Below are 26,661 nucleotides of genomic sequence, written 5' to 3'. Positions count from 1 at the left end.
TAGAAAATAAAGCAATGAGAACATACCAAGTCAAAGACCTAAACTAAACATAGATTTCAATTTCACCGCATGTGCACTAGCTATCCCACAAATTCTTGTACATTTAATACTGAATGTGTACACGGATAGTTTATACTGCAGCAGATGGCACTACCCACTACTTCAGCCCCCCAGACATGGTATACGCTTGGAATTTATTACGAACGTGTGTTTTTTACCGTTTCTAGTTGCTAACTTATCTTGACGCATCCCTGGTGGGTTGGCGGAGATTACCAATCCCTGTTGGTCTCAATGTATAATTCTGTTGTGTTGATTAGATTAGATTAGTTTGTAGATTGTTGCTGATGTTTTGAACAGATTGTGTGCTTGGTTTGGATAGAGATAGATATTTAGATATTAATTAAAGTTTTTACTTAAGTGTTCACAAAAGTATTTACTTTTCACGCACTATTATTTAACGCATAAGATTAGTTCTGTAAACTGCGCTGATTTACAATTGTCTCTCAGTAGTGAGATATTATCAGCAATTTGCACAGAAAAAATTTGAGCCCAAAAAATGTCTTCGTAAAAATCTCAGCCCGATAAAAATATAGCACAGCATTTTAGATTACAAGTCTTGCCGGGTCTCCTATAAATATTGTACGGCAGCTTCGTAAACAGATGTCCCTACCCATAAAGAGTTAATTATCGTCTAAGAATACGGTCCCTTGCCGTCGGCACGAGAATAGATCCCTTGGGAACTCGCCTCTTTTTACTTTTATTCTGTTACCAAGTTACATTGAAACATGATATATTAGAAACTGGTGACGGTAAAATATAACTCGTGAGTTGAATTATTATGAGTTATGTATCGTTTTATGAGTGATACCTGTTAGTAATAGGGTGTCAGTTAAGTTATTAGTCAATAATTTGGTACTAATTTTGATGTATGATTTATCAACTAATGTGCTTTTGATATTGGAAAATGGTTGATAAATAGGTTCAGATAATTTTGTAATTAGCTAATTAAATCAAATTTTGATGTTGTGAATTATAAATCAACAGATTTAATTTCAGAGCGTTGCTAATGGAAATAGATTAGGTACAGTTTTCAATATTAACCAATTTGACTGGAACAATTTTTTAAACCAAATCCTATGAGAATTTTCGCTCGTTTCTATCTAAAATTAACAACATCCTTAATTAAAAGAACGAATCATGCACGTCAAAATTAATCTGTAAAGGAAGTAATACCTACTACAGTTTACTCAGTTGGTAAGACACGTTAATATTATTAAAATAAGCGTACCTATTTCCTCTTCTATGTATTATATCAAACATATGCTGCGTATTACTTTCTCATGGACCAAACGAGCAACATTAACTGTTCATACATCCATACTTCATTTCCTTGCATTGAGTGACAAATGTCATACAAAATATGAAAGCATTCGTCGTTATCGTACATTTATCATTCGTCGGGGAAATTATGTGACGTTTATGTTATAATCTTGAGCAGTTGCATTTGAGTGAGATAATAAAATATGTAGTATTTTTAGTGAATTTAATAATTACTATATTTAGGTGTATGTTCAAAAATAGATTAGGTATACCTGTAGTCTTAAACGAATATGATTTTTTAACAATATGGTAACTCTACGCTTAAAATATAATAAACTTTATCTAACAATCACCTGTAGTGTACTTGTTTGTGTAATGTAATTTTAAACATCACTATTATTACTTCTTCATCTAGGTGAAATTTATCTTACAGTACCTGCCTAGATATTTAATAAAGCTGCTATCCAGGACTGTTCCTTTTTCTAGAATATTTAATTTTATTTCTACTCTGTCTCTTAGAATCTTCATTAAATATGCCTAAAACTTAGCAATTATTCTTTAATCTATCTTTTGATTAGTCAGAGAACTTAGTTTTCTTCGCAAATATTTCACTAACTAAACGCTAATTTTAATTAGATCTAGCTAGTTTCAGCTATTGTTGCTAAAAGTTTAAGATCCTCCATAATCTTAATTAACGAACTTAATTATGTAGCCGAAGTACTTAATAAAGTACTTTATTAATTTAAGTTATACTTTAATTATGAAGTGAGGAATATGGGTGCGATTCTAGGAATGTAAGGATTTTCGAATTTTGTGGTACAAATAGTTTGTAAGCGTCTATACAAGCGATAACTTACCCTTAAATTGTGAGCCAAAATTAATATTTTAAATTAAGTACTTCGGTATACCAAAACTATTTAATTTACTTACAATTTGTTATTAAATTATTGAATTGTATAATTAGCTAACTATGCAGAATTTTCTTGGTAAGGTAAAACTTTTACAATGGTTCTCGTTACAATGCCTGCTTTTAAGTCAAGCAAAATCTACTTTACATTAAAGAGAGGCACGATTGTCAATTATTTGTTGACTTCTGCCTGAGGAATAAGCTGTCAAAACGTCAAACATATTATTCAGATAAAAGTTAGTCTGGCGATTGAAAAATCGGCCCTTTGTTAAATATAAGTGTGTATTTAATGAAATTGTGATGAAACACACACTCCATAAAGTGTACTTTACTCCATATTAAGGTCATAAAATACATAATTTAAGTAAAGATATGAGCTTCCTCGAGACAAGTGGCATATCACTGAAGGATCCTTGAGGAGCGCTCTAAGTATGTCGAGCTTGCAGTCCTACGCTCCTTTTACCTTTAATATCCTGAAGTACCTTCTCTCAAACGCCATTTAAAAATAAAGTGCAGGAAATCTTTTTAGTTTTTAATTTTAAGTTTAACTTATTCGTGAAATTGTCGTAACAGAAGCCACTTGAGAAAGTTAACCTTTTGAAATATTATGGGACGGGTGTAAATGGTATTTACTCTTAGGTACGTAATGTTTTGAGAAAAAAAAAGGTTGACTATTTTAAATTGTGACACAAACTTCAAAATCAAAAACTACTCTTAAATATAATCTCAACTTTGCTTCAAAAATAATTTACGTAATTATTTTACTTAGATTTGAAAAATAATTTGTTGAGTAACGTTACTAAGTATATAAGCAGTAATACAAGTAAGCATGTATGTAGCACTACCGTGAAATAAAACTATCTCTGAAAGAAGCGTCTTTTCAGTAATAGGATTCCTCCACTAAAGGGCGGTTCCATGTAGAGATTTCTTTGATAACAAAAGAGCTATTCCTACATAAAATATGACTTTTAGACTTTAAAAATGTTGTTCCACGAATACGGTTTTGTATTATAAGTGAGGTATAGGTATTTGTTTTTCACCTAACTTTTACATTAACCTTTATATATATTTTTCCGTAACACTCGATACGCCATTTAAACCTCGGCCTGACGCTTTGTCAAACACTACGCTACGTTACCCGTGGTGTTGCACCCAATGAATCGATTTAAACTGCGAAAAATTCAACAAACAGCCTCTAACTCCATTTTCTTTTGTTACAGATAAAGCAACAAAGAAATATAAAACGGAAGCCAGTGTCAATGCATCGTATACTACAGAAATTACTTTTGTCGCGCGATATAAATTTGCTGCAGTAAAAGTGTTACTCGCCGCCGCCGCATAACGCTCAGTTCGCTACGACTTTTGTTTCGCGCTACAAAGTGGTGTTGTGATGTTTCCACTTTCGCCTATAAAGGGCGGCATTGCCGAAAATTTGGCTGTGTATGAAGATGGGCCATAAAAGTGAATTATTCTGTTCCCGCGGTGGCAAGATGCTACTTACGGTATACGCGGCCCTGCTTCTCTGGAGGATAGACTGCGTCGTCGAGAGCACCAAAGGTAATATCACGTATATTCAATGTACTGAACACGTCACAAGGTTTATTTCGAATCGACGAGAAGTTATTACGTTGCCTCCAATTTGGAAGTTGATAGGTTTGCGGTGAGGAAAAGTAATAACCAATCACCCGGCTGGTGTTTTCTACATTTTATTTCGATTCGATAGGTTAAGGTTGAAGCTGAGATAATTGGTTTTGCTCCCGTGACGGCTTTGTTTTTCGTGACGAAAATACTTTGACTTCGGTCGGCTAATGGACCTATTGATTCTTTCTGAAACGTTCAATAAAAAACAAGGTGTATTAAAAAGTAGAAAGTAAAGCTTCTATTTGTTTTGTTACTTATACCTTTGATCTGACCATTGTTTCATGAATCTAAAAGTTGGCGTGATTTCTGAAAATAGAGCCCTTTCAGGACTGCGGATATTGGGGGTTTCCTTTGTTTTTCTATTATTAGAAACCGATTGAAAAACATTTATTTCATAGGACATGGCTAATCTGCTCACCCGTCAAATTTTTTGTTAGTTCAATAAAACCTATATTTAATTTAAATCTATACTAATATTATAAAGCTGAAGAGTTTGTTTGTTTGTTTGAACGCGCTAATCTCAGGAACTACTGGTCCGATTTGAAAATTTCTTTCAGTGTTAGATAGCCCATTTATCGAGGAAGGCTATAGGCTACTTTTTATCCCGGTACGGGAAGTAGTTCCCACGGGATGCGGGTGAAACCGCTGGCTGAAGCTAGTGTAAAATATTTCTCGGTTAGGTTTTATTATTAGTACTTATCTTTTTAATTCTATAATTATTTACCCCTTTTCCTTAATGTAAACTCTTAAATTACAAGAGCAACACTCCATTACAGCGCCATGTAACATAACAATTTTGTGAATCACGTAATCTTTTTTTTTCACGACTGTAATCTCTAGGAAAAACATGTTCTACATGCCACGAGCGTAACAACTCACTCACTCACATATGAATATATATGAATACATACATATGTATGCACGAACGTAAACCAGTTGAGGTGTCCTTCATATCACAAATGTTTTAACCCCGGACAGCAAAAAACCTTATCCGTTATTTATACGTTTTTCCTACAGAGTGTAGAGGAAATCTCATATTTTGTATGTATGGTCTGGGAGCCTAGTGCCAGATTTGAAGTAATTTCTCGCACACGTGTGACTGATATTTATTTTATTTGTTTACTACTGGTGTTAGCCAGATGTAGGTGGCCTGGGTCTCGTGGGATCTTAGGGTTTTTCACATAAAATGTTAGTGCGGAATATGTTTCATATCATTGCAAATGTGAGTGGGTCGAAAGGTTGGTTTAGTTTACGTCCTTTATAGTAAAACTATGGTTACCGTGGACTGATTGTGGATATTAAAAATATAATAAAATGTCTGAGATACAGCGGTCTCTGGGTCCCAGGACACCTAAAGTTTTAACTAGACTTGAGTTAAACATAAAAAATATTTCAAAAGATAGATTCAAACCATCAAAAATATTTAGTATTCAGAATAATTCCAAGTTACTTACTTAAATGTTCGCTACTTTTGTTGATATAAGACACTTGGAACGTTCTAAGATTTTACTTTATTACTTAGGTACCAACCGTTTTAACTTAGATAGGTAAGTGTTTCAATATAAGACCAGATTTGTATTCACGCAATGCTACTCCTTTTTCGAGAATAACAGATACTAATTGCTTCACTTTTATCATACACGATACAGAAAGGAAATTAAAATGTCTGCCTTCACACGTTGAATAATACTCAAACAATTTAATAAAATGTATAATAATTACGCCTCGCTTGGAAGCCCGTTTGTAGTCTTTTTATTTTGTGTTTCTTTTTCTGTTGGAATGTTAACACTGTAGAATTTAAATTGAATAATAAAATAAAATGTAAAGAAAATATTGTTATTTCATAATGCTCTGATAAAATTATAAATGGTATCAGTTATCGGTTCTGTACTCATTATGGGTATGGTAAAGTAAGCGTAAGCTCTAGATTGTCTCTTCTCTTCAAATTAATAACGTTTTTATTTTGCTTTTTATGTCAATTATTCCTACTATTTTTTTACCTACTTCCTGTGGCGGTTACAAACTACTAAAACATTCAAAACAAACTCAAATCACAGTTCAAATATTCAAAATATCAATAACATTTTAACATTTCAGGGACAGCCGCAGCTAATAAGCACAATTAAACAAGGGTACTATCAAAGAAAGGTCACATGGGATCCAGCTTTAATCTTTGGAAACAATACCTCAAATTAATACATCCAATCAACCGGTACATAAATAGAGAGGATATATCTATACGTGTAGTAAAAGGAACCTTATGTGCACTGGCACTTACGACATTGTGTTTCTATAATGTAAGCAAACTTGCACAATTCGTATTTCGAAACGACTTAAGCGTTAAAGTCCATAAGGTACATTTTTGCATGGAATGACATATATTATGAAGTTATGTATGTAAGGTATAATTGAAGGGTTCGTTATATTCCTCAATCCTCAATATAGGCTATGTATGACTATAACCCTTTATTAGGTACTGTAATCTTGTTTATTGTTATTAATTCTGAAAGAGTTTTATGCGGTATTTTGTTTGAAAGGTTAATTAATTTAAACCTTGGTAAACTTGTAATTATAGTTACTTACTATTTGAGAGGCTTATTTAATTAGTTACAGGTGGAATAAAGTGACGTATTTCTTTGAAGATATAGACACTATTTTGGGCACAATGTCAGCTTTGTTATTCATATATTTTCGTGAAAAATAGGATATCTTCCGTAATAAAGCCTTGACCCGGAAAATCTTATGGGGGTTTTTCACAATGGTGTTTCCTTACATTGTGAATATGTCGTTATCACGGTGTATTTACTCAAATATGCTACATTTGAGCCGGACTTGATCGTTACTCAAAGCACACCAGTTATACGTAAGTTACGTATATCTATTTATATCTCCTGTAATTAAAATAAAAGCCATCATCAAATATTCGTCACTAAAAGCGCTATAGTTAATCATAGCACCATTTTATAGCTCAATTTAGGACCAATAAAATAGCGCCGAAGAGGCTGAAACCTTGAACTCGCAATACGAAAAACAATAAACACGCCCCTTTATTGCCCGACGTGGGACAACAGTGCCCCATAAACTGACTTCACTAGTGGATACAAATCTGAATTGTGACGCTAGCATAAAACATTCATGTACGTACACTGCTAGTAGCCCACCGCGCAAGGCACGCCCCTGGGACCGACAAAACGTAACGAACCGACCTCCACCATCCTTTTATGTCCCAGATACATTTTTCTGCCTGCCACACACCGGGCTGTCTTCGTATTAGATTATTTATGTTGTCACACCACGTCTTTTGCAAAATGGAAAGATGCGGTTACCGGTCTCGAAGCTAGAAACTTCTCAAACAAAAACAATGTTTTATTTTCGTTTTGACACTTCTGAAAGCGAAGTCGAATTATAAAGTTTTTACAGTATACAAAAAGCCATTAAATCAATCACGTTCTCAATGAAAGCGGTATTAGATAGAAATCCGAGGAATAGCTTGCTCACCTTCGGCAAAAAGTCGGTCTGCGGCAAGGCTTTCCACTAATTCTGAATTTAAATGCATGAGATCGAATAGGTTCACGCAGAGTGGATCCCGCGTTGAGTTTTCCGATTGCCACTGCTTATGTATTTAGGAGAAAAATGGGACTTTAGGTCGTACTTCAGCTTTTACAAAAGACCGTTATCAAAAGAATCTTTTGAACCGATTTACATACGCGCGCGAACGTGTCTCCCTTCTTTGTGCTGAGCTGAACAATATTGTTGGAATCGGTTGAATGTGATTAATCCTCCATAGTGTAACTTTCATCTTGCGTTTTGTATTTCTTTATTAAACTGAACGGATCTCTATAATTCTACGGAATAAGCGTACCATTAAATTACTCGTAGCTGTTTAACTAAACACAATGTCCTCTTCTCTCTTAAGTACATAATTCGCTAAGTAGACTGTGTAACCACTGCTGGGCACAGGCCTCCTCTCACATGGAAAAGGATTGAGCATTAGTCGACTGTGTAAACTTACAATTAATGCATACAACTATATATTGTTGTCTCTTGACAAACACTAAGTAACGCCATCGCATACAAATACCTTATCCTAACACTTAATGATATAGATAAAATTATCATAATTAAATGACTTTAAGATGAAAGTTATATTTTGAGGGGATTTATTAAATACGTCACGGGGTATATCTGTTATGGACCAAGTGATAAATTGAGCAGTATACATAATGCCCGGTCATTATGAAAAATGCCCAATATGAGAGCGCAATTTGATAATAATTATTCAAATAATCAAATTGACCGGGCACTATACATATTGCCCGTGACCTTTTGGGCAAAGTAATACAAGCAAAGTAATAACATATTTATATTCATTTTTTTCTTGTTATTGCCATTTAATTTAAAATAAACTAAATATTAAACCACTTAAATAATCAGCCTCATGATTTGGATTAATTATGAAGGACTTCTGCCTTAAAAATCCACTAGTTTTTGCATTTAAAAGTTAAGGAAAGTCATATTTAAAGGGTGCTTATTAAACAGGCTCCTTTTTAATATAATTATTCGCCCCGAATAATGTATGTTGCCTTCTAAATTACTAAGTCAGCCACAATTAACGAGCATCTAAATAATACTATCTCAGCCACTCGTTATCTTCTAAGTAAACCGCTCTAAATACAACTCCGCATGATGGTTATTTTTTAGCATCTAAATTTGTAGCATGCGTTCTAACAGTAAACTTCTAAAATACTATTAAATGACATCATAAAATTTATTTATTTAGCTTCTAATTTTTTAACTCAGTACGTTTAAAATGTAAGCAAGCAACATGCAGCAAGCATGGCTTCTGTCACGGCTCCGGTGCTGCGGGGCTCCGGCGGTCCCATGCGAGCTTATCGTCGCAGATGGTTTTCACGCTCACCGCCGCAGCTTCGGCTTGCTGGCCGGCTCAGCCGGCCAGCCTCAGCCGCGTCGGCGAGCGTTAAAACTACCTGCGCCTCAGCTCGCAGGCCGCCTCGCCCCTCCACACTTACGCGGTTGTGAATTGCACTCTAGGGGTAGGACAGACAAGACTACGTGGAGTCGGTTTTGCAGCGATACGTTTTCGTCACATCATCCTCCGAGCCTTTTTCCCAAACTATGTTGGGGTCGGCTTCCAGTCTAACCGGATGTAACTGAGTACCAGTGCTTTACAAGGAGCGACTGCCCTATCTGACCTCCTCAACCCAGTTACCCGGGCAACCGTTACGTGGGATACGTTTTCGTCACTAACTTCAATTTTTTGCTTTATTATCAAATTGCCCAACTGTCATGTAGCAATATAATAATGCCCGTGCAATGTGATAAATAATGAAGTTAAGATAGTTATTAATCACTTGGCCCGATAAAGCTAGACATTATTCATAATGCTCGGGCATTATTAATAATGCCCGAATTAATCACATGGTCCATAACATATCGATACAGATATGCAAAACAAAAATCCGCTTCATTTATCATTACCTCCAAAAAAATGTAAATCCGATTACATTTTTTGTCCCAGTGCCATTACAATATAATTTACGGTCGGTGTGAAAGTAACAGATGTCTAGTGCAAGATAGACTCAGCCGCATTTAAATAGAGGCGAGCTGTCGTTGACATAAAGTGCCATTGTGCCTCACCCCTAGTGTAGGGCGCAAAAAAGGACTCCTTTCTAATTGTTTGCACATTTCGCTCCCTACGGGCCGCACGAGAGCTTAGCGAGGGGTGTCGATATTACATTGCCAATTAATATTTATGTGCCCTTTGAGCCGTGTATGAAACAATTAAGACATTGTTTAGTTTTTGGGATAGTGATGACACATGCAAAAAAATTCACAATAGGTGCTTTATAATCATATCCAAACACACAATCGAATCGATATTGTCTCTGCCATAACATTCATCTCAATTTTTTTAAACACTTTTTTGTCTGCATAAAAAATAAATAGTAACAGCTTTTATGACAAATATGAAACAAACTCCTATCCAAACATTCGCTACGATACCCAACACTTGTCTAAAAGGCCACTATTTGTTCAACAAAATAAAAAAAAGAGCAAATCACACATCACATCCCTATTCGCACACACATTGTCAATCCATCAGTTCCCCTGCATTTCTATTGTGTTTTTAAATCACCATTGTTGTTCTAAGTGCCTATTTCTTCATCATTTTTCCCGTCCCGTCAAAAAGACTTTGGTTCCACAAGTAAATTGCCACAGATTATTTTATCAAATGGCCGTGCGAGATTTTTCAAGGCGTTTTAATAAATGAACCTCGTTACGGAAGATGTGTCAAGTAAAAGTAAATTCGTTGGTTATTAAGATTATTTATTTAGGGAAGACTTGTGTTTTGATCTTTCTTGAAGTTGACGGGCCGTTTCATGCTTATTAGGATACTTGTGTTAGAATGAATTTGGTGTTCATTTCGGACTGTTTTTTTTGGATTCCTGGTTTTAAACTTTTAATTTAGATGACAAATCGCTCGCCACCTAGCTCGATCACATACCAATAGTAGTAACTTTTTGCCAGAAATTATATTTAATTTTGCAACCTTAATAGTCACAATAAACGGCATACCACCATTACAGTATTAATTTCATACTCTAATTGTTCTTAAAATTAACTGTACAACGCAGCATGTTGTATCGCGCTCCGGCAATAACATTATCTTTTAGTGTTAGAACAACTATTACTTTGTAAAACTGTACTGTTTGTTAGAATATATTTACCCTCGGTTAGCGTTTTTAATATGCTTTAGAATTTTTTGAGAAGCAGCACCTGCTGAGGTTCATTTTATTGTTTAATTTAAATATGCTTTTTGAGGAATCTGTGAAAAATTTCACATAAGTAAATCAAGTAGGTTTCGGTTAAGAGTGTCAAAAAAAAAAAAATTTTTTTAATGGTCGCTAAAACGCTTGAGCTTCAAAGATATTTATAGTCATGCACTGATTGACACATATTGCAATACGCCAATTCCACTAGTTTTGTAACTAACAAGGTTACTACGAATGACAACAAGTTTGTCCTCTTGTCACCATTATTTACAGTTTCATACATAATTCATAGGCAACCTTAACAGGCTGCAAATGCAATTCTCGAAACAGAACTCCGATTCGAGGGGTCCTAGTCCACCGATACAGCAAATCTTCGGCTCAACAGTGAATCCGTTTAGCGAGTAATAAATCACCCTGCAACACCCCATCGTTGTATCGAACCCATTATCAAGGGTAACCGTGCGTTTACCCTAGGCGAGCTACGTCAGATGGATCGAACAACTAATGGAGAACAAAATGACCAGTGGAGATGTTATGACGCAGGGCACGCCACCATCGGCATCGTGGCGGTAAGTCCCCTCTTTGAGGAGTGGCTCGGGAGGAGTCACGGCGCCCTCACGTACCGCATGACGCAGGTCCTCACCGGACACGGTTGTTTCGGGAGGTACCTGCACCGAATCGGTCGTGAGGAGGCGCCCGGGTGTCACCATTGTGCGGACAGCCCCGAGGACACGGTGGACCACACAGTCCAGGTGTGCCCCGCATGAAAGGGGCACCGCCGGGTCCTCGTCGAGGCTTTGGGTGGCGGCGACCTCTCGCGTCCGGCCCTGATTCAGGCCATGGTCCGGGGCGAGAGGGAATGGGACGCCGTCGCCTCCTTCTGCGAAGCGGTCATGCTCGAGAAGGAGGAGGCGGAATGCCAGAGAGTTCGCACCTCTCATCCCAGCCAGGTAGACACCATGGGCGCCGGGTGTCGCGAGATGACTCCCGGCCACCGTAGGCGTGGGTCTGTGGGCGGTGAGTTCGGGTGGCTCATCGCCCCTCTGTCTACTTAGACGACAGACCCGTGTCGACGGCGCGCGTTGTTCCACGCGCTCCTCAAAGAGATGTCAGCAACCCCAGCGGGGCCCAGCAGGGCCAAGGCCTGCCGGGGCTGCGGGTTGTTCGAAAGAGATACCGCGGCCCTGGTACACAAAAGGCCTATGACGGAACACGATGGTTTTTAGTCAGTAAGAGTGAGTCTGACACTCCCTCTCCGCTGCTAACCCACAGCGGGAGGGGTCATTTGATGATTTTTGACGTCGTTAAAAAAAAAAAAGATGTCATGACGCAAAGTCCTAAGGAAGTAGCGCGAAAAAATGCGTTATCGGGGTACGAAGAACATTAGTAGCTCCGCCCAATACAGACCTTCATTGGAATCCACACATTATTTTCAAAAAAATTGCAAATCAATCAAGACCAATCTTTGACGGATTGGTTTTGTCTTGGTAAGGAACCCGAACGCCTCGTTAGTTCTAGTAACTGTTCGTTTTTACCGAACGTTGCTTGACCTACAAGAAGGCGCCTGACCTACCTTCCTCATGTCATCTCTGTTATTTTTTCTTCCAACGTGTATCGACCCCAATATCAAGGGTAACGTTACGTTTACCCCAGGCGAGCTACGTCAGATGTAGGGTACAATTCGATTACGTCATTACCCCATGCCGGGTTCCCAATGTCGTATCATCAATATTGTTAATGAACTCGTCACAATATTATTTATTGTTATTAGTCCCTCGTGGTTTAAGGATAAAGTACGCAAACATGATTTTTAATTATCATTTGTTATGAAGGCGCTTTGTTTTATTTTATTTACGCAAGAATTCTAATCATTTTATTTCTCATTGAATTTTTGTTCATGTTTTTAAACTGCTAATATTTGTTACACATTCAATAGGTATAAGTACTAAAAGAAGTCGTCAAAATGCTCATTTGCTAATCCTTATCTTGATCGTTTATGACTTTGCCCAATAATTTATTTTAAAAAGTAGGCCATGTAATTTTATTTACTTACACAAAATTAATACGAGGTATACCTACTGTAACTGAAGTACAAAAGGCAAGTCATACCCAGATACCCACTTTGCATTCCCGCCCATCGCTCTATGACATGGCCAGTACGTCAAAATATGTCCAAAAATATTTTTCCGACCAACCTCTTTATTAAAATCACGTAATCTTTTTCAAAGCGGTTGTAAACTTTAAGGTTTTACATTTACTGGTTGTGTTCACGACATTTCTGACGAGTTGTTTGAAGCAAGGAGGCTTTACTTTCATCTTTTGTATTTCAGTTACTTAGAATGTTTTTTGGCAGTTCATTAACTCTGGATATTACTGAAATATATTTTTTGTATTTATATGAAAATGTTCTGTCTTAAAATCTTTCGTCCGGTTTTTCTACTATTAATATAATCTTATATTTTATCTTTATTTATTAAAATATAAAAATGTAGCTGTCATTTTTTTTTTGTTACCAAGTCATGAATAAATGAGACGACGAACTTACAATTTTGTAATTTGGTTTTCATATTTGTGTCGTTCACGTCATTAAAATATTCCCATTTGATTTAAAATTGTAGTTTTAATTTGTTTGAATTGCAACATTAACTTTATGATAGGTGTGACTGCCTCGTTGGTCTAGCTGTCGCTAGTGCGGCTGCTAAGCACGAGGTCTCGGGTTCGATTCCCGAGTCGGGCCGAAATCGCTTTGTGGGTTTTAGAAGACTTTCACAAAGCAGCCCGGAGCCTGGAAGCTGGTGATTGATACACCCGTGCATCGGAGAGCACGTAAATGTCGGTCCTGCGCCTGATCTCTCTCCGGTCGTGTCGGATTACCGTCCCATCGGGCTATGAGAGTGAAGGAATAGTGAGTGCACCTGTGTCTGCGCAAATGCTCGTGCACTATAATATGTCCTGCGTAGTTGGCTAATCTCCTTACATGAGAACAGCCGCCGTAGCCGATAATCGGCTAGGAGGACATCATCATCATCATCATGATAGGTAACGTTTAGTCAAATAAATTGCTTTATCAATCAAAAAAGTTAATAATAGCGTACTTGACCAACTTCGTTAGGTAATTAAAAATTAAAATTTTGTATGGTAAAATATTTCCAATTTGTTTAGCTTCACTTGATTGTAGTAGTTTCTAAGAAGAATCCCATCTGCTAGATATTTTGATTAAGTTCGCCTTATCGAACTCCTAACAAAACCGTTCATCTAATCCAATGTAATCGAAGAGTTTTGAGAAACCTATGCAAAATCATGTTTAAAAGTTGTAAAAGTTATCTCCAAATTAGGTTTATTGAAATGACGAATCGTTTTGAGAAATTGAGAAAAAAAGCCATAACAAGATAGCAGATTTCAACTCGTACAGTATCTTATGACCTTCCTAATTAAATATCATACTTATACACTACGACGATATCCCTTTTAAAGGTGTTATTTTCTATGAGATATATTCTATTTCAAAATCCGAAAACCTATGATTGAATAGCCAAATTATCACTCTTTTTTTAAATATTTCATTAATTCAATTGCCTCTACTTTACCATAGAAAGCATATCACTTCACCACCACGATTGCTTACAAAGTACGACAAACTTATTAAAATAAATTAACTTTCAAAAGGGATATCCTTATTACAAACTTTCCCCTTCTTGTGGTTTCAATATCAGGTAAAACAGCGTTCTTTTCTAATATCTGGCCCCATTTATATCTATTAAGAGAAAAAGTTACGAAGGGTCGTTATGGGCGTTTTGAATTTGCTTTTGTCACTGTTCTCATCAATCTTGGAATCGATTTGACGGAGACATAAACCAGTCGGCCATGGGCTCTGTTTCTGGGCAGAATGTAATACGTCTTTAGGGAGATTTTTGTTAGAAATTTCGATACAGGACATTTTCATGTATAGCTGTGTTTTTATATTACAGACCTACTTAATTATTGATTTATTTGGTAGTTCGTAAATTATATACTAAGCCCGTCCATCGTAGTGGTGTGACTCGGTTAATGAGCAAGTAAAAATTATATTATAGCGCAATATTCAGAGTAGTTTGGTCTGCTTATTCGATATATCAATTCTCAAAGTCCAAGTCAAAGTCATGACAGTACATTATAGTATGTATTTCTTTTTTCTCAATTTTATCTTTCACATCGTTACTAGGCTTCTCATAAACACAAGTCTATTCATTACCGTAGTTGCTTTACGCCACAGTAAAATAGTGCAGCAGAACTGATGGGATAGTTAACTAAGTGGCCGTTTAGAGACCGCTTGAAGAGATAACGTACCTACCTACTTAACTGCGGCTATTTCAGTAATTTCCCTTAATTAGGAACTTGCGTTTATTTGTGCAGTTTTGCATATTAAATGGTATGAAGCTATTTTACCGCTGCTGAATTAGAAATGTGTTAGTGGTTAATCATTCATAGTTGTAACAAAATATTTGTCTGATAGGTATTCCACTAATTTTGGTAACGTAACGTTTAATTAGTAAATTATTTTGTTTGGAGAGTGTAAAACATGCGATGCATATTTCATAAATAATTTCAATACATATATAACTTTACATTTTTGCACATTTTTTTCTTATTCATGTTGTCTATGTATAATGTCGAATCAGGCATAAGTAATACAAAAGTTAATATAGCCAATTTATATAGTTATAGCCATTTGATGTCATAAAATTCAATATCACGATTTTAACTGAATTTCCATGTTTCCAAACAGGATTCTGACACTGATTGTAATGACGTCATCAAGTTGGAACTAATTATCGAGTTTAATGACATTGATTACATTCCGCGAATGAACGTGTTTGATACACCTCGCCATTTTCCTAATTAAACTTAATTTTCCTAATTAAGACGGGAAGATATTTGGTGCTGCATGTTATAATTATAGAATTAATTAGGTATTGTTAGATGATTTGACGGCTCCTGTGGGAAATGGACAAGGGTTGTCGCACCAAAACGGGCGGGTGCGACGTAAGATGCAAGCTCAAAGTGTGAGAGAATTGAGATTGAGGTATGCGAGTTGGAATGTAGGAACGATGACTGGAAGAGGAAGAGAGCTAGCAGATGTTTTGAAAAGGCGACGAATAAATGTAGCGTGCCTGCAAGAGACAAAATGGAAGGGTGCAAGGGCTAGAGAGATAGGTGAAGGATATAAGTTTTTCTATTGTGGAAGTGACGGCAAGAGAAATGGTGTGGGTATAGTTTTGGACAACAGGCTGAAAGAATGTGTAGTAGATGTTAAAAGAATGAATGATAGACTAATAGCGGTTAAATTAATTGTGGACGGCAAGGCCATAAACGTGATAAGTGTTTATGCGCCGCAGTCAGGCTGCGAGGAGAGTGTAAAGGAGAAGTTTTGGGAGGACTTTGACTGCTTGATGATGAATGTACAGGATAGTGAGGAAGTCTATGTGGGTGGGGATTTTAATGGTCACGTAGGAAGACTGAGCGATGGATATGAGAGAGTGCATGGTGGTAGGGGTTTTGGAACCCGGAATGCAAGCGGCGAGACATTACTTCAAGCTGCCAGTGCCTTCGACCTGGCCATAACAAACACGTGGTTCAATAAACGAGAGGAGCACCTCGTGACATATAAGAGCGGCCACCACGCGACACAGATAGATTACTTCCTAGTGAAGCGGAGTAGTCTATGCTGTGTCAAAAACTGCAAAGTGCTGCCAGGCGAAGCACTAGTCACTCAGCACCGACTTGTGATTCTGGATGTCAAAGTGACTGTGTTGCCCAAAAGCAACAAAGATCGGCCCCCTCCAAGGATTAGATGGCGTATGCTAGAGAAGGAAGAATGTGCTGATGTATTTAGGAGTCAGGTTGTAGACAAAATTTCAGAAATGAAGGAGATGGAAGGTAGATGTGTGAATGAATGTTGGAGTGAAATGGCAAGCCATATAAGGGAAGTCGCAAAAGACGTGTGCGGAGAGTCGAGAGGAAAAGGTTTGATAGATAGAGATACATGGTGGTGGAATGATGAGGTACAAAAGGTTTTGAAAGAAAAGAAAGTAGCATTCAAAGAGTGGCAGAATGTTGAAATAGTGAATGCAAGTCTGAAGGATGACAGAAAGAGAATCTACATGGAATGGAAGAGGAAAGCAAAGAAGGCGGTAGCAGTTGCCAGAGCTAAGGCGCAGGAGAGGTTGTACAACTCCCTGGACAGTCCAAGAGGCCAAAAAGAGCTCTACCGTATTACGAAAGAGAGAGAAAGACGATCGAGGGACATAACCCACATAAAATGCATGAAAGATGAATCTGGCAAGGTTTTATGTAAAGATGAGGAAATAAAAGAGATATGGAAGGTTTATTTTGAAAAGCTTATGAATGAAGAGAATGTTTGGAATGGAATACTCCAAGAGGCACAAGTAAATAAGGGATTGGTAAGAGAAATTAGCATGGATGAGGTTGAAAGAGCGCTTGGAAGTGTGAAAAATGGAAAGGCCTTGGGCCCTGATGATATACCAGCTGAAGTATGGAAGGTATTAAAGAGGAACGGATGTATGTGGCTAACTTTATTCTTCAATAAGTTGCTGCATGAAGAAGTCATCCCGCAAGAATGGTGCAGTAGTTCGCTAGTGCCCATCTTCAAGAATAAAGGGGATGTGCAAGATTGCGGCAACTATAGAGGGATAAAGCTCATGTCGCATACTATGAAGGTATGGGAGAAAGTGATAGAGAAAAGAGTGCGAGAAGAGAGTGAAATTACCCAAAACCAATTTGGGTTTATGCCAGGTCGAGGGACAATGGACGCCATCTTCGCACTTCGCCAATTGTGCGAGAAGTACAGACGCGTGCACAGGAATCTGCACATGGTGTTCATTGACCTTGAGAAAGCGTATGATAGGGTGCCTCGGGAAGTGTTGTGGTGGGCCATGAAAGAGAAAGGTGTGCCTGGGAAGTATGTGGAGTTAGTTCGTGCGATGTACAGGCAGTCCTGTACGTATGTCCGATCGTCGGCCGGCAATACTGACCAGTTCAGTGTGGCTGTGGGCCTGCACCAAGGGTCTGCTTTAAGTCCTTACCTCTTCCTGCTTATTATGGACGCCTTGACGGCGGACATACAGGAGGAGGCACCCTGGTGCATGCTGTTTGCCGACGACATCGTCCTGGTTAGTGAAGACGGACCTGAGATCCAGAGCAGATTGGGGAGTTGGCAACAGAGACTGGAGAATGTTGGCTTAAAAATCAGCAGAACCAAGACCGAATACATGTTCTGCGATTTCGGCGGCCTCTCCAGTCCTGAAGCCATAGCGCTTGATAACGCACTTCTTCCAGTCTGCTCCGATTTCCGGTACCTCGGTTCGCTTATTCAGGGCGATGGCGAAATAGATCGGACAGTTACGCACAGAATTAACGCAGGATGGATGAAATGGCGGCAGGTAACGGGAACAACTTGTGACCCTCGTATTCCCCTTAAACTTAAGGGGAAAATTTACAAGAGTATGGTCAGACCTGCTGTCTTGTATGGATCAGAGTGCTGGCCCACAAAAGCGACGAATGAAAGACAATTGCATGCGGCAGAGATGAGAATGTTAAGAGGTATGTGTGGAGTTACGCGAATGGATAGAGTGAGGAATGAGTATATAAGAGGAAGTTTGAAAGTGGCGCCGGTATCAGAAAAACTGCGTGGAAACCGGCTGTCGTGGTATGGGCATGTGATGCGGAGGAATGAGAGTCATGTTGTGAGGAAGGTGATGAGTATGAACGTGGACGGATATAGTGGAAGAGGAAGACCAAAAAAACGATGGATGGATTGTGTGAAAGTAGATATGGTAAGAAAGAATGTTACTTGTGAGATGACGGGAGATAGAGGAGTATGGAAGAAGAAAACATGCTGCGCCGACCCCAAATGAAATTGGGATAAGGGCAGGAGGATGATGTTAGATGATTTGACTCCGTGGTAAGGAGACCTGCTTCGAAATAATCCTAATAAGATTTTAATTTTCCATTGTAACTGATTATGTTCGTCTCAAAAATAAAAAATCGGAATGGATACTGAAAATATGGTATTCTTACTTAAAACAAAATTACTAGTTCACTGGATTTATTTACCACTTTTCGATAGAAGCATGGTACCCTCTACATACATTGCTTCGTAAACTTAAATACAGGAAACATTTAACTGAAATAAATCAACAACAATAATCGTAATTAAAATGCAATTAATAAGGCAATAACTTATTTCACGTAATTAAGCAGCTGTCAGACTTTCAAGCTTTTGCCTACCGGTAACGACTGTCATTGATATTCATAATACACCTGGGACCACCTGTTTAATATGCTCGCCTAGTACCCAGGGACTTCGACGTGTAATTAAGATCGATCATTATATATTAGCGTATTTATTTATAGCTTCTGGTTGTTTTCATATGAAGTCATTGTCGGAAAATTTTAGATTGAATGTAGATAAAAGGAAAGTCTTTTGAATGCACTCACGTGCTGATAAACGAAATAAATGACGTGATGAAGTTTGTTTAAAACCAGATCATTTCCTATTTTTAAATAGGTAACTTCAGTCAAATTTCGTTCCTATAAGATACCTACTATTAGTAGAATACGTCTAGTGTGTGATCTGTAAACATTGTACTTCAAAACATGTTATTATTCCTGTTAACTGCATAATTCTTCCATATTTTGACCCCATTCACACCAAACATGGCTAGGGTAACCGTCCGTAAAAAAGTCGTGGTGGCCTAGTGGGTAAAGGACCAATCTCTCAAGTATGAGGGCGCGGGTTCGATCCCAGGTCAGGCAAGTACCAATGCAACTTTTCTAAGTCTGTATGTACTTTCTAAGTATATCTTAGACACCATTGGCTGTGTTTCGGATGGCACGTTAAACTGTAGGTCCCGGCTGTCATTGGACATCCTTGGCAGTCGTTACGGGTAGTCAGAAGCCAGTAAGTCTGACACCAGTCTAACCAAGGGGTATCGGGTTGCCCGGGTAACTGGGTTGAGGAGGTCAGATAGGCAGTCGCTTCTTGTAAAGCACTGGTACTCAGCTGAATCCGGTTAGACTGGAAGCCGACCCCAACATGATTGGGAAAAAGGCTCGGAGGATGATGATGGCTAGGGTAACCGTCCATTAGCCTTACCACTTTGGAACAGAAAGGCATTATCTATAACTCTTAGTAACAGTGCTAGCCTCTCAGCTTGCGTTCGGCCACATTTAACACAGCATCTTCATAAACCCTCACAAGTGTATGCAATATTAGGTAACTGTTTGTCTGTTAGGGATATAGGGTAGCTAGGGTAAATGCAGTGATTCAAATATTTCTACGTCTAAAATTAAACATAAGCCATGAAAATTATATTTGTAGATAATCTACTTACCTCTATTGTGATGAAGTACCTGTAGTATAATTAAGATAATATCTTTTTGAAGATTAGGTACTTTTTTGGTCACATCGCTAAGTTAAGCCATTCAAGTTTTTTGTAGCTTTTTAGCAAACGCAGAAATATACCTATCAAGATTCTTACCTCTATAACAACTTAAAAAATATTTTTTCTGAAATTTTCCGCTACGATATTACACGAAGTATTAACAGTTCTTTCACCTCTTTCTACCAATACTCGATTACCTGAATTAAAGGCCACTCACTGGTTCTGGTATCGATTAGTGCCTGACACTAATTTACTCCGTTGATGACGAAATTAACGGGTTATGATACCTACAAAGTTTCATCTGTCACCCAGTGGGTCATGTCTCCAGCCCCAGGCAAAATGCTTTAGTTAGAAGATTTTTCTTAACACAAATAAATACCGTTACTGGATATTTTCTTAGGTAGGCACTGCTTTAGATTACATAAATAGCTATCGTATGGAACTATATTCACGATGTTTTGACCTGTTCATATCGATTACAGCCTGATGACGAAATTAACGTATGACGGTACAAGTTCCATCTGTCTCCACTGATCGCGTTCATTACACTAGTGCGGAGGCCACAGGCTGATATATCGCTCTCATTGTCGGGAACTAACAACAGTCCATTCTGGCTAACGGCCCGCTTTACTGACCTCATGCGTCCGGGAGTGAGAAGCTTCATATTGAAAGCGGGATTCGGTTAATAGGCTTCTTTCGATTATTGACAGCCAGTATCAGCGATGTGATTGCTGGTTTAAAAAAAGAATATAAGCGGAACATTGTTGTCTTTTGTTTATTTTGTTAAAAGACAGGTTTTGTACCGTGTTTCGTTTTGTTCTGCGTTTGAATCTAACTAATATACAGCTCTCATTGTCGCGAACTAACAACAGTCAATTCTGGCTTAACGGCACGCTTTACTGACCTCATACGTCCGGGAGCGAGAGAAGCTTCATATTGAAAGCGGGATTCGGTTAATAGGCTTCTTTCGGTTATTGACAGCCAGTATCAGCGATGTGATTGCTGGTTTAGAAAGAGAATATAAGTCGACAAATGTTGTGTTTTGTTTATTTTGTTATAGAACTGCTTTTGTTTCTTTATTTCTTTGAAATGTACTGAGTATCGTTTTGTGAACGAATTTTAATAGTGGAACAATTTGTTTCATGGAATCTAACCAATGTTAGTCAGTATCATATTTCACAAACATTGCAAACTACACACATTATATTTTTCAAACATTTGAGTTATTTGAATCGCTGATGAAAAATACCTTTATTCGTTTAGGTACACATAGAATAGTCTATTTTATTGTGGCCAAATAAATCAAATATTTGGAAATATAACCCGAGCGCATTGCTCCCATAATACGCAATAGTTTTTGTGGCATTTTGTGGTATGATAGGTACCACAAAATAAATAAAATAATACGGAATATTATACAACAAAATTGAGTTCGCCTGGTTTTATCAGATATTTTATATAAGTCTCATAGATGACACACTCCTTCGCAAATAATAACATCAAAAGCATGAATCAATTTGCTTAAGGGCCCCTCGGTCCTAGGGTTTACCATCAAGCTATTTCAACGGGGGATTGGATGCGATTTTCTTTTGCCTCGCGGCTCGATGCTATATTGATTTTGTACTGTACTCGAGCTCTTTTGGGAATTCACTTCTGTTTTGCGAAAGCACTCACACAAAAAAATCGTCCGTTACCACAGTTTTTTATTAAAAATCCGAAGTTCTATGATGAAAATATTAGACTAACTTTTAAATGGGAATTCGTGTTTTCTTTGGTATTATTAATATATTAATAGAATGGCTAATTTTGCGTGCAAAATATTCCCGTCGCGGCTCAGTACGCCATTTACTTGTTTATATTTTATTTTGTTTACACTATCTGAATTTATCTTTGATTAAAATCTGGGTTAGGCCTGGCAATTTGAATAAATTTATACCAAGTAAACGGTATCGATATAGAGAATCTCATTGAAAACACAAAGGATAAACGTTAGGGTCCCATTATCGATCCAGATCACATGGAAAATAAGTTTTACTACCGTGCGGCTGGCTTTATCGAGTTTTCTAAACTCCGTTTTAAATTGGCAATCACAATTACGGCTGGGGCAAACCAATATTTATAGACAAAGTTCGATTTTGAATGTAATCATTATGGGCTTAAATGGATCAAGTATCTGCAATCACAATTACAGTTGGGTAATTTCTTCGGACCGTTGTTTCGATTTGATCCTTGAATCGATATCATTCGCATGAATAAATTGTTTCAATACCAGACAGTAGTGGCTCTAGAATTGAAAACAATTCAGTTTCCGAAACTCTCGCTCTCCCGATTAAACTCGCGTAGAATACAATTGTAACAAACCACAATTATTTTATTTTTGGTGTTCCGTATTTTATTCGCTGATTCTAGCTCACATTTTATGTTCAATTTTGTTTTATTTTTACCACACAATGAAATGATAACATTTGTTTTGTTTTAGACTTACATCGTACGCATATTGTGACTATTAATCAATCAATCCAATCAAGAAAGTAAACAAGTCTATACTCAACTTTACAGACAATACCTAATTTTCGCCTAACACTCAATCCAGCTTTTGAATCTAAAATTGATTTTCATAAGAAAACGCTTATCATGCTCACTGAAAAACACTTCGTTCCAAGTTTAAGGCCTAAGCTAATGAAATTCCAAGTATCGGCTCCAAGTTTCTCCTAAATCCTTGGAGTTGTTTTTTGGAAAGTATTTACGCTGCCGTACCGTGGTCTACATTCATTATGGGTCGTTGAAAGCTCCGGCACGTGATAGATTGCCTGTTCAGCGCGAATAATGGTCCATTCAAGCTACTTTGGAAACCATTTACCTTTGGTAGTCCACTATACCTAATTACGAAACGGATGGACATGATGGAGGGTGTTGATACGATTCAGGACTTCAAAGGCAGGGATGAAGTTTATTATGGAAAATTATTGCTGAATGACAGAATTCTGATTTCGGTGGGTTCTGATTGTGTGAATTTTGTCTGTTCGGTGATTATGTCTTTGATGGATGAATGGCTTTATCGAGTTGACTTGATTGATTCGGTGTAAAGCTGCGGTGGATTCTCCATTTTTAATAATTGTGGTTTTATAACACAGTAAGGTAATACTTTTTGTAAGTGTGTTTATCCAATTACTAACAGTGTTTGTAGGTATGTTTAATTGTGAATGAAAAACACATATAAAATTGGACTTACATGTACCTACATAATTTGAAATCCATGCAAAATACTACTTTATACCTATGTGTAGATGACACACATTATCTTCACCGAAACTATATCAATTATCACATAATAACAATACTATACATACGCAGGAATCTCCCAAGAAATAAGATCGCCTTGTCGTCGTTAATGAGCTCTTTTCAGAAGCAACCACATAATTACTATTGTGTACATATCTTACATGACACAACTGGGACAAAAACAGGCGAAAACATGATAACACAAAAGGTTTTCTCCATAGTTCTTAGTGACACATCAAATTCCGTAGCCTGGTCACCTTTGGATTAACCTTTGTCAAATGTTGGCAGAGGTTGAAAAATAGCCGGGAATATTTTTCGAGACACTGAAAGTTTTATTGTATGTTTAGTAATACGGATTTTTCAAGGTTACCTACTTAACTACACAGGACATAATTTTGGGTAGAGATTCTAATACCACAATTAAGGATTCATAAATCGCGGTAACGAGGAAGTAATTCAAGTAATGTATTGTATTCTTTAAGCACGAGGAATTTTATCTCTATTGAAAACTTATTCATTTTACATTCACAAGTGTTTGTATGCTTTCTTTTACAAAACCAAGTTTTTTTGCAATTGGTTTTGATATCGTTTGTGAAAAAACAACACTCTGTAGCAAAAACAGACAACCTCTTACTAACACACATAATATGATTAATCTATACTTTCATTACTAATAATAGCGAGCCAAATGGAAGTGAAAAGTGTGTAGGCTGATTTATGATGCGAACCGCGAGACCACGACGAACGAGCCATTGAAGACGGCCATTCATTCCACCGCTGTTAAATATTTCACCAAATGCTACCCGAATTGTCTCCAACCAGCTAACAAATGACCTGCTAACAGATTTTACACACAACTGTCACAATATTTTTACGGATATATCAATTTGGGAGCACTTGGACCCACTTTTGTTGCCAAAAAACATCGGGTTTATATGAAACTCTAATGTGTTATGGGTTCCTGGTAATTTGTAGTTGGAAACAAAAAGAAAGGTTTTAATTTTACTAATCATGGTCCTAAAACCAATGTACAAAGGTTCGGGTTCATTTTTTTTAGGATTTGAGACACAAACCCTGAAGCCATTAACATCTCCAACAAAAATCACAAATACAAGTCATCCACCGATAAAGCAAAATTAACCAATCTCGACAAACGGCGATACTTCCAAAATCGCAGGTAGCTTTACCCTTATAAATTTAATAAAACCCTTTAATTCAAGTACGTTATCGAATAATAGGGAGGGTTTAGTGCGACTCCACAATTTAACACGCTCGGATACGGGGATTGAGTCGTAAAAATAGTGAGAAACGGTCAGCAATCAGAGGTGAGATTAGATGGCGCTTCAGAACATCGGCCCAGATATTTTCGACGCCTCCAGCGATTGAAAGCGCTGCTAACGATGCAAAGGGATATTGGAGAGCCCGTGGTGTGTGTATTTCTAATTTTATTTCAAAGCAAATACATTTTTGGGTCAAGAAATATACGCTGGTAAATTCTTTTTATATAAATAAGCTTGATTTTATCCGTATATCGGTGATTTGAAAACATGAGTGGATTGGATTTCAATGTATCTTATAGCTAGAATTCAAGCTCTTAAAATTATTGCTACATAAAATAAGTAGTTACCCAAATTGTATTCACAAGGAGATTCGTCAAAACATATTGAATTAATTTTATTCGTTCTTATAAGGAATCAAACATATGTATGTAGAAAAATAAAGTAAAGAAAAACACTTATTTACAGCTCATTTTTAATTAATTTAATTTAAATTTAATTTTTTACTTTATTATAAAATCAGCTCATATTTAAAACATATTTACACTATTACCAAATTGGTGAAACTTATTTTATGTGTACCTACGTATTTTAAGAGAGAGCAGAGCTTTTTCTATTTTTTTCTACTTAAAAATTTTGTCCGACAATTTTTAGTCTGAAACTGTCGTATAAAATCTTATTAAAAATCTTAACGCTATTAACCTTAAAAGCAAAGTTACGAACGCTTTAATATTAATAAAGATTAAAATCAATAATATTCGTTCATTCAAGACCAATAGCTATAAAAAGCTTTACAGCTGCGAAATATCTTGGCTAAACGAATCTATTTTGCGAAATTGTTTGCCAGAACTCGGAACTTATATTGTTTTGACTGTCTAAACAAATTATTTCCGCGCACTTCTGCTGTGGGTGTCGTTTCAGTTTATTTTTAGTTATTTTTGTTGTTTTTATATAAAGGCAAGGGAAATAATGGTAATGATGTACATAATGACAGTATTTCCAAGTTTCTTTTTATAGGTAGGTAATGGATGTAGGTAACTGAATGATGTCGATAGGTATTAGTCGGTCGCTAGATTTAGTGAAGCCCTGTAGTGATATATTACCTTTTATTATGATAATCTCCTTCAAAGTGATGTAGGTAATTCTCCCAAATTACGAATAAGTACTTCACAACATTTACCTAATTCCCTCACAATACGCGTACATAATGAAAACTGATTACTTCAAAAACATATCGCTCAAGTCGACAAGCCGTATAATAACCAAAGTTAAGGATACGAGAGTCGATCGCATACAAACAAGTTTAAGAGGCCCCACATAAGCTATTAAAGACAAATTCCCAATTGATAAGTGTTCATATACGCGCCATAACTTGGAAATTACTTCCTTCACTGAGTTTCTTCCGAGTTTTGTTCCATTACTTTATCATCTCCATTTTGGAAAAGTTCGTCTATTATTAGTTAAGTATATTCACATATGGGAAATGAAATTTGCACTTATGGTATCTGTTATTTTCCCCTGTTCTGGACTCTCAATATTACCTTAAGGTTATTTATGGTGTAATTAGAAATACAAGAAAAAAATTGCTGATAACATTACACAAAACTCTAACTTATACTCATTTTCTTTATATTGCAAATATAAGCCCTAACAATAGCCTAAGCTTTTTTGACACGTCAATCTAGTTATACCTACGGTACTAAGGTAGGCCCTGTCGACGCCAAAAAACAACTCCTAAATAGTATCGTAGTAGTAATTGTTAAAGAGCTATTTTCATACTACCAAGTGGTTTAACGTTTCCAAAAAAGACATCACACATTGACGCCACTACATCCTTTTTTAGATACACTGAAGTAGATTCCATTTTTTCCCTTCCCAACTTAGTTCAGGCCATCAATCATTACCGTGACGTATCGTCATTTAGTGGGTATGTAATGTCACTTTATGTCAGCCAAGTTATAGAAGATCTGCTGACTGAAACTCTTTCGGTAACAGTT

The 26,661-nt window shown here is 37.1% G+C and overlaps 1 protein-coding gene across 1 annotated transcript in view; it reads left to right on the top strand.

Annotated features, from left to right (window-relative positions):
* The window catches only part of LOC124636994 (lachesin-like), an 82,263-nt gene that overhangs the window by 13,482 nt on the left and 42,120 nt on the right, over positions 1-26,661 (top strand). Inside the window, exon 2 of the mRNA XM_047173294.1 lies at positions 3,448-3,784. Coding sequence (XP_047029250.1) covers positions 3,670-3,784 — 115 coding nt within the window. The 5' untranslated portion in view covers positions 3,448-3,669. The remainder of the gene's footprint in view (positions 1-3,447; positions 3,785-26,661) is intronic.

Source organism: Helicoverpa zea, chromosome 15 (genome assembly GCF_022581195.2).
Source record: "Helicoverpa zea isolate HzStark_Cry1AcR chromosome 15, ilHelZeax1.1, whole genome shotgun sequence".
Lineage (NCBI taxonomy): Eukaryota > Metazoa > Arthropoda > Insecta > Lepidoptera > Noctuidae > Helicoverpa > Helicoverpa zea.
Note: the sequence above shows the minus strand (reverse complement) of the source record. Positions and strands in the feature narration are given on the sequence as shown.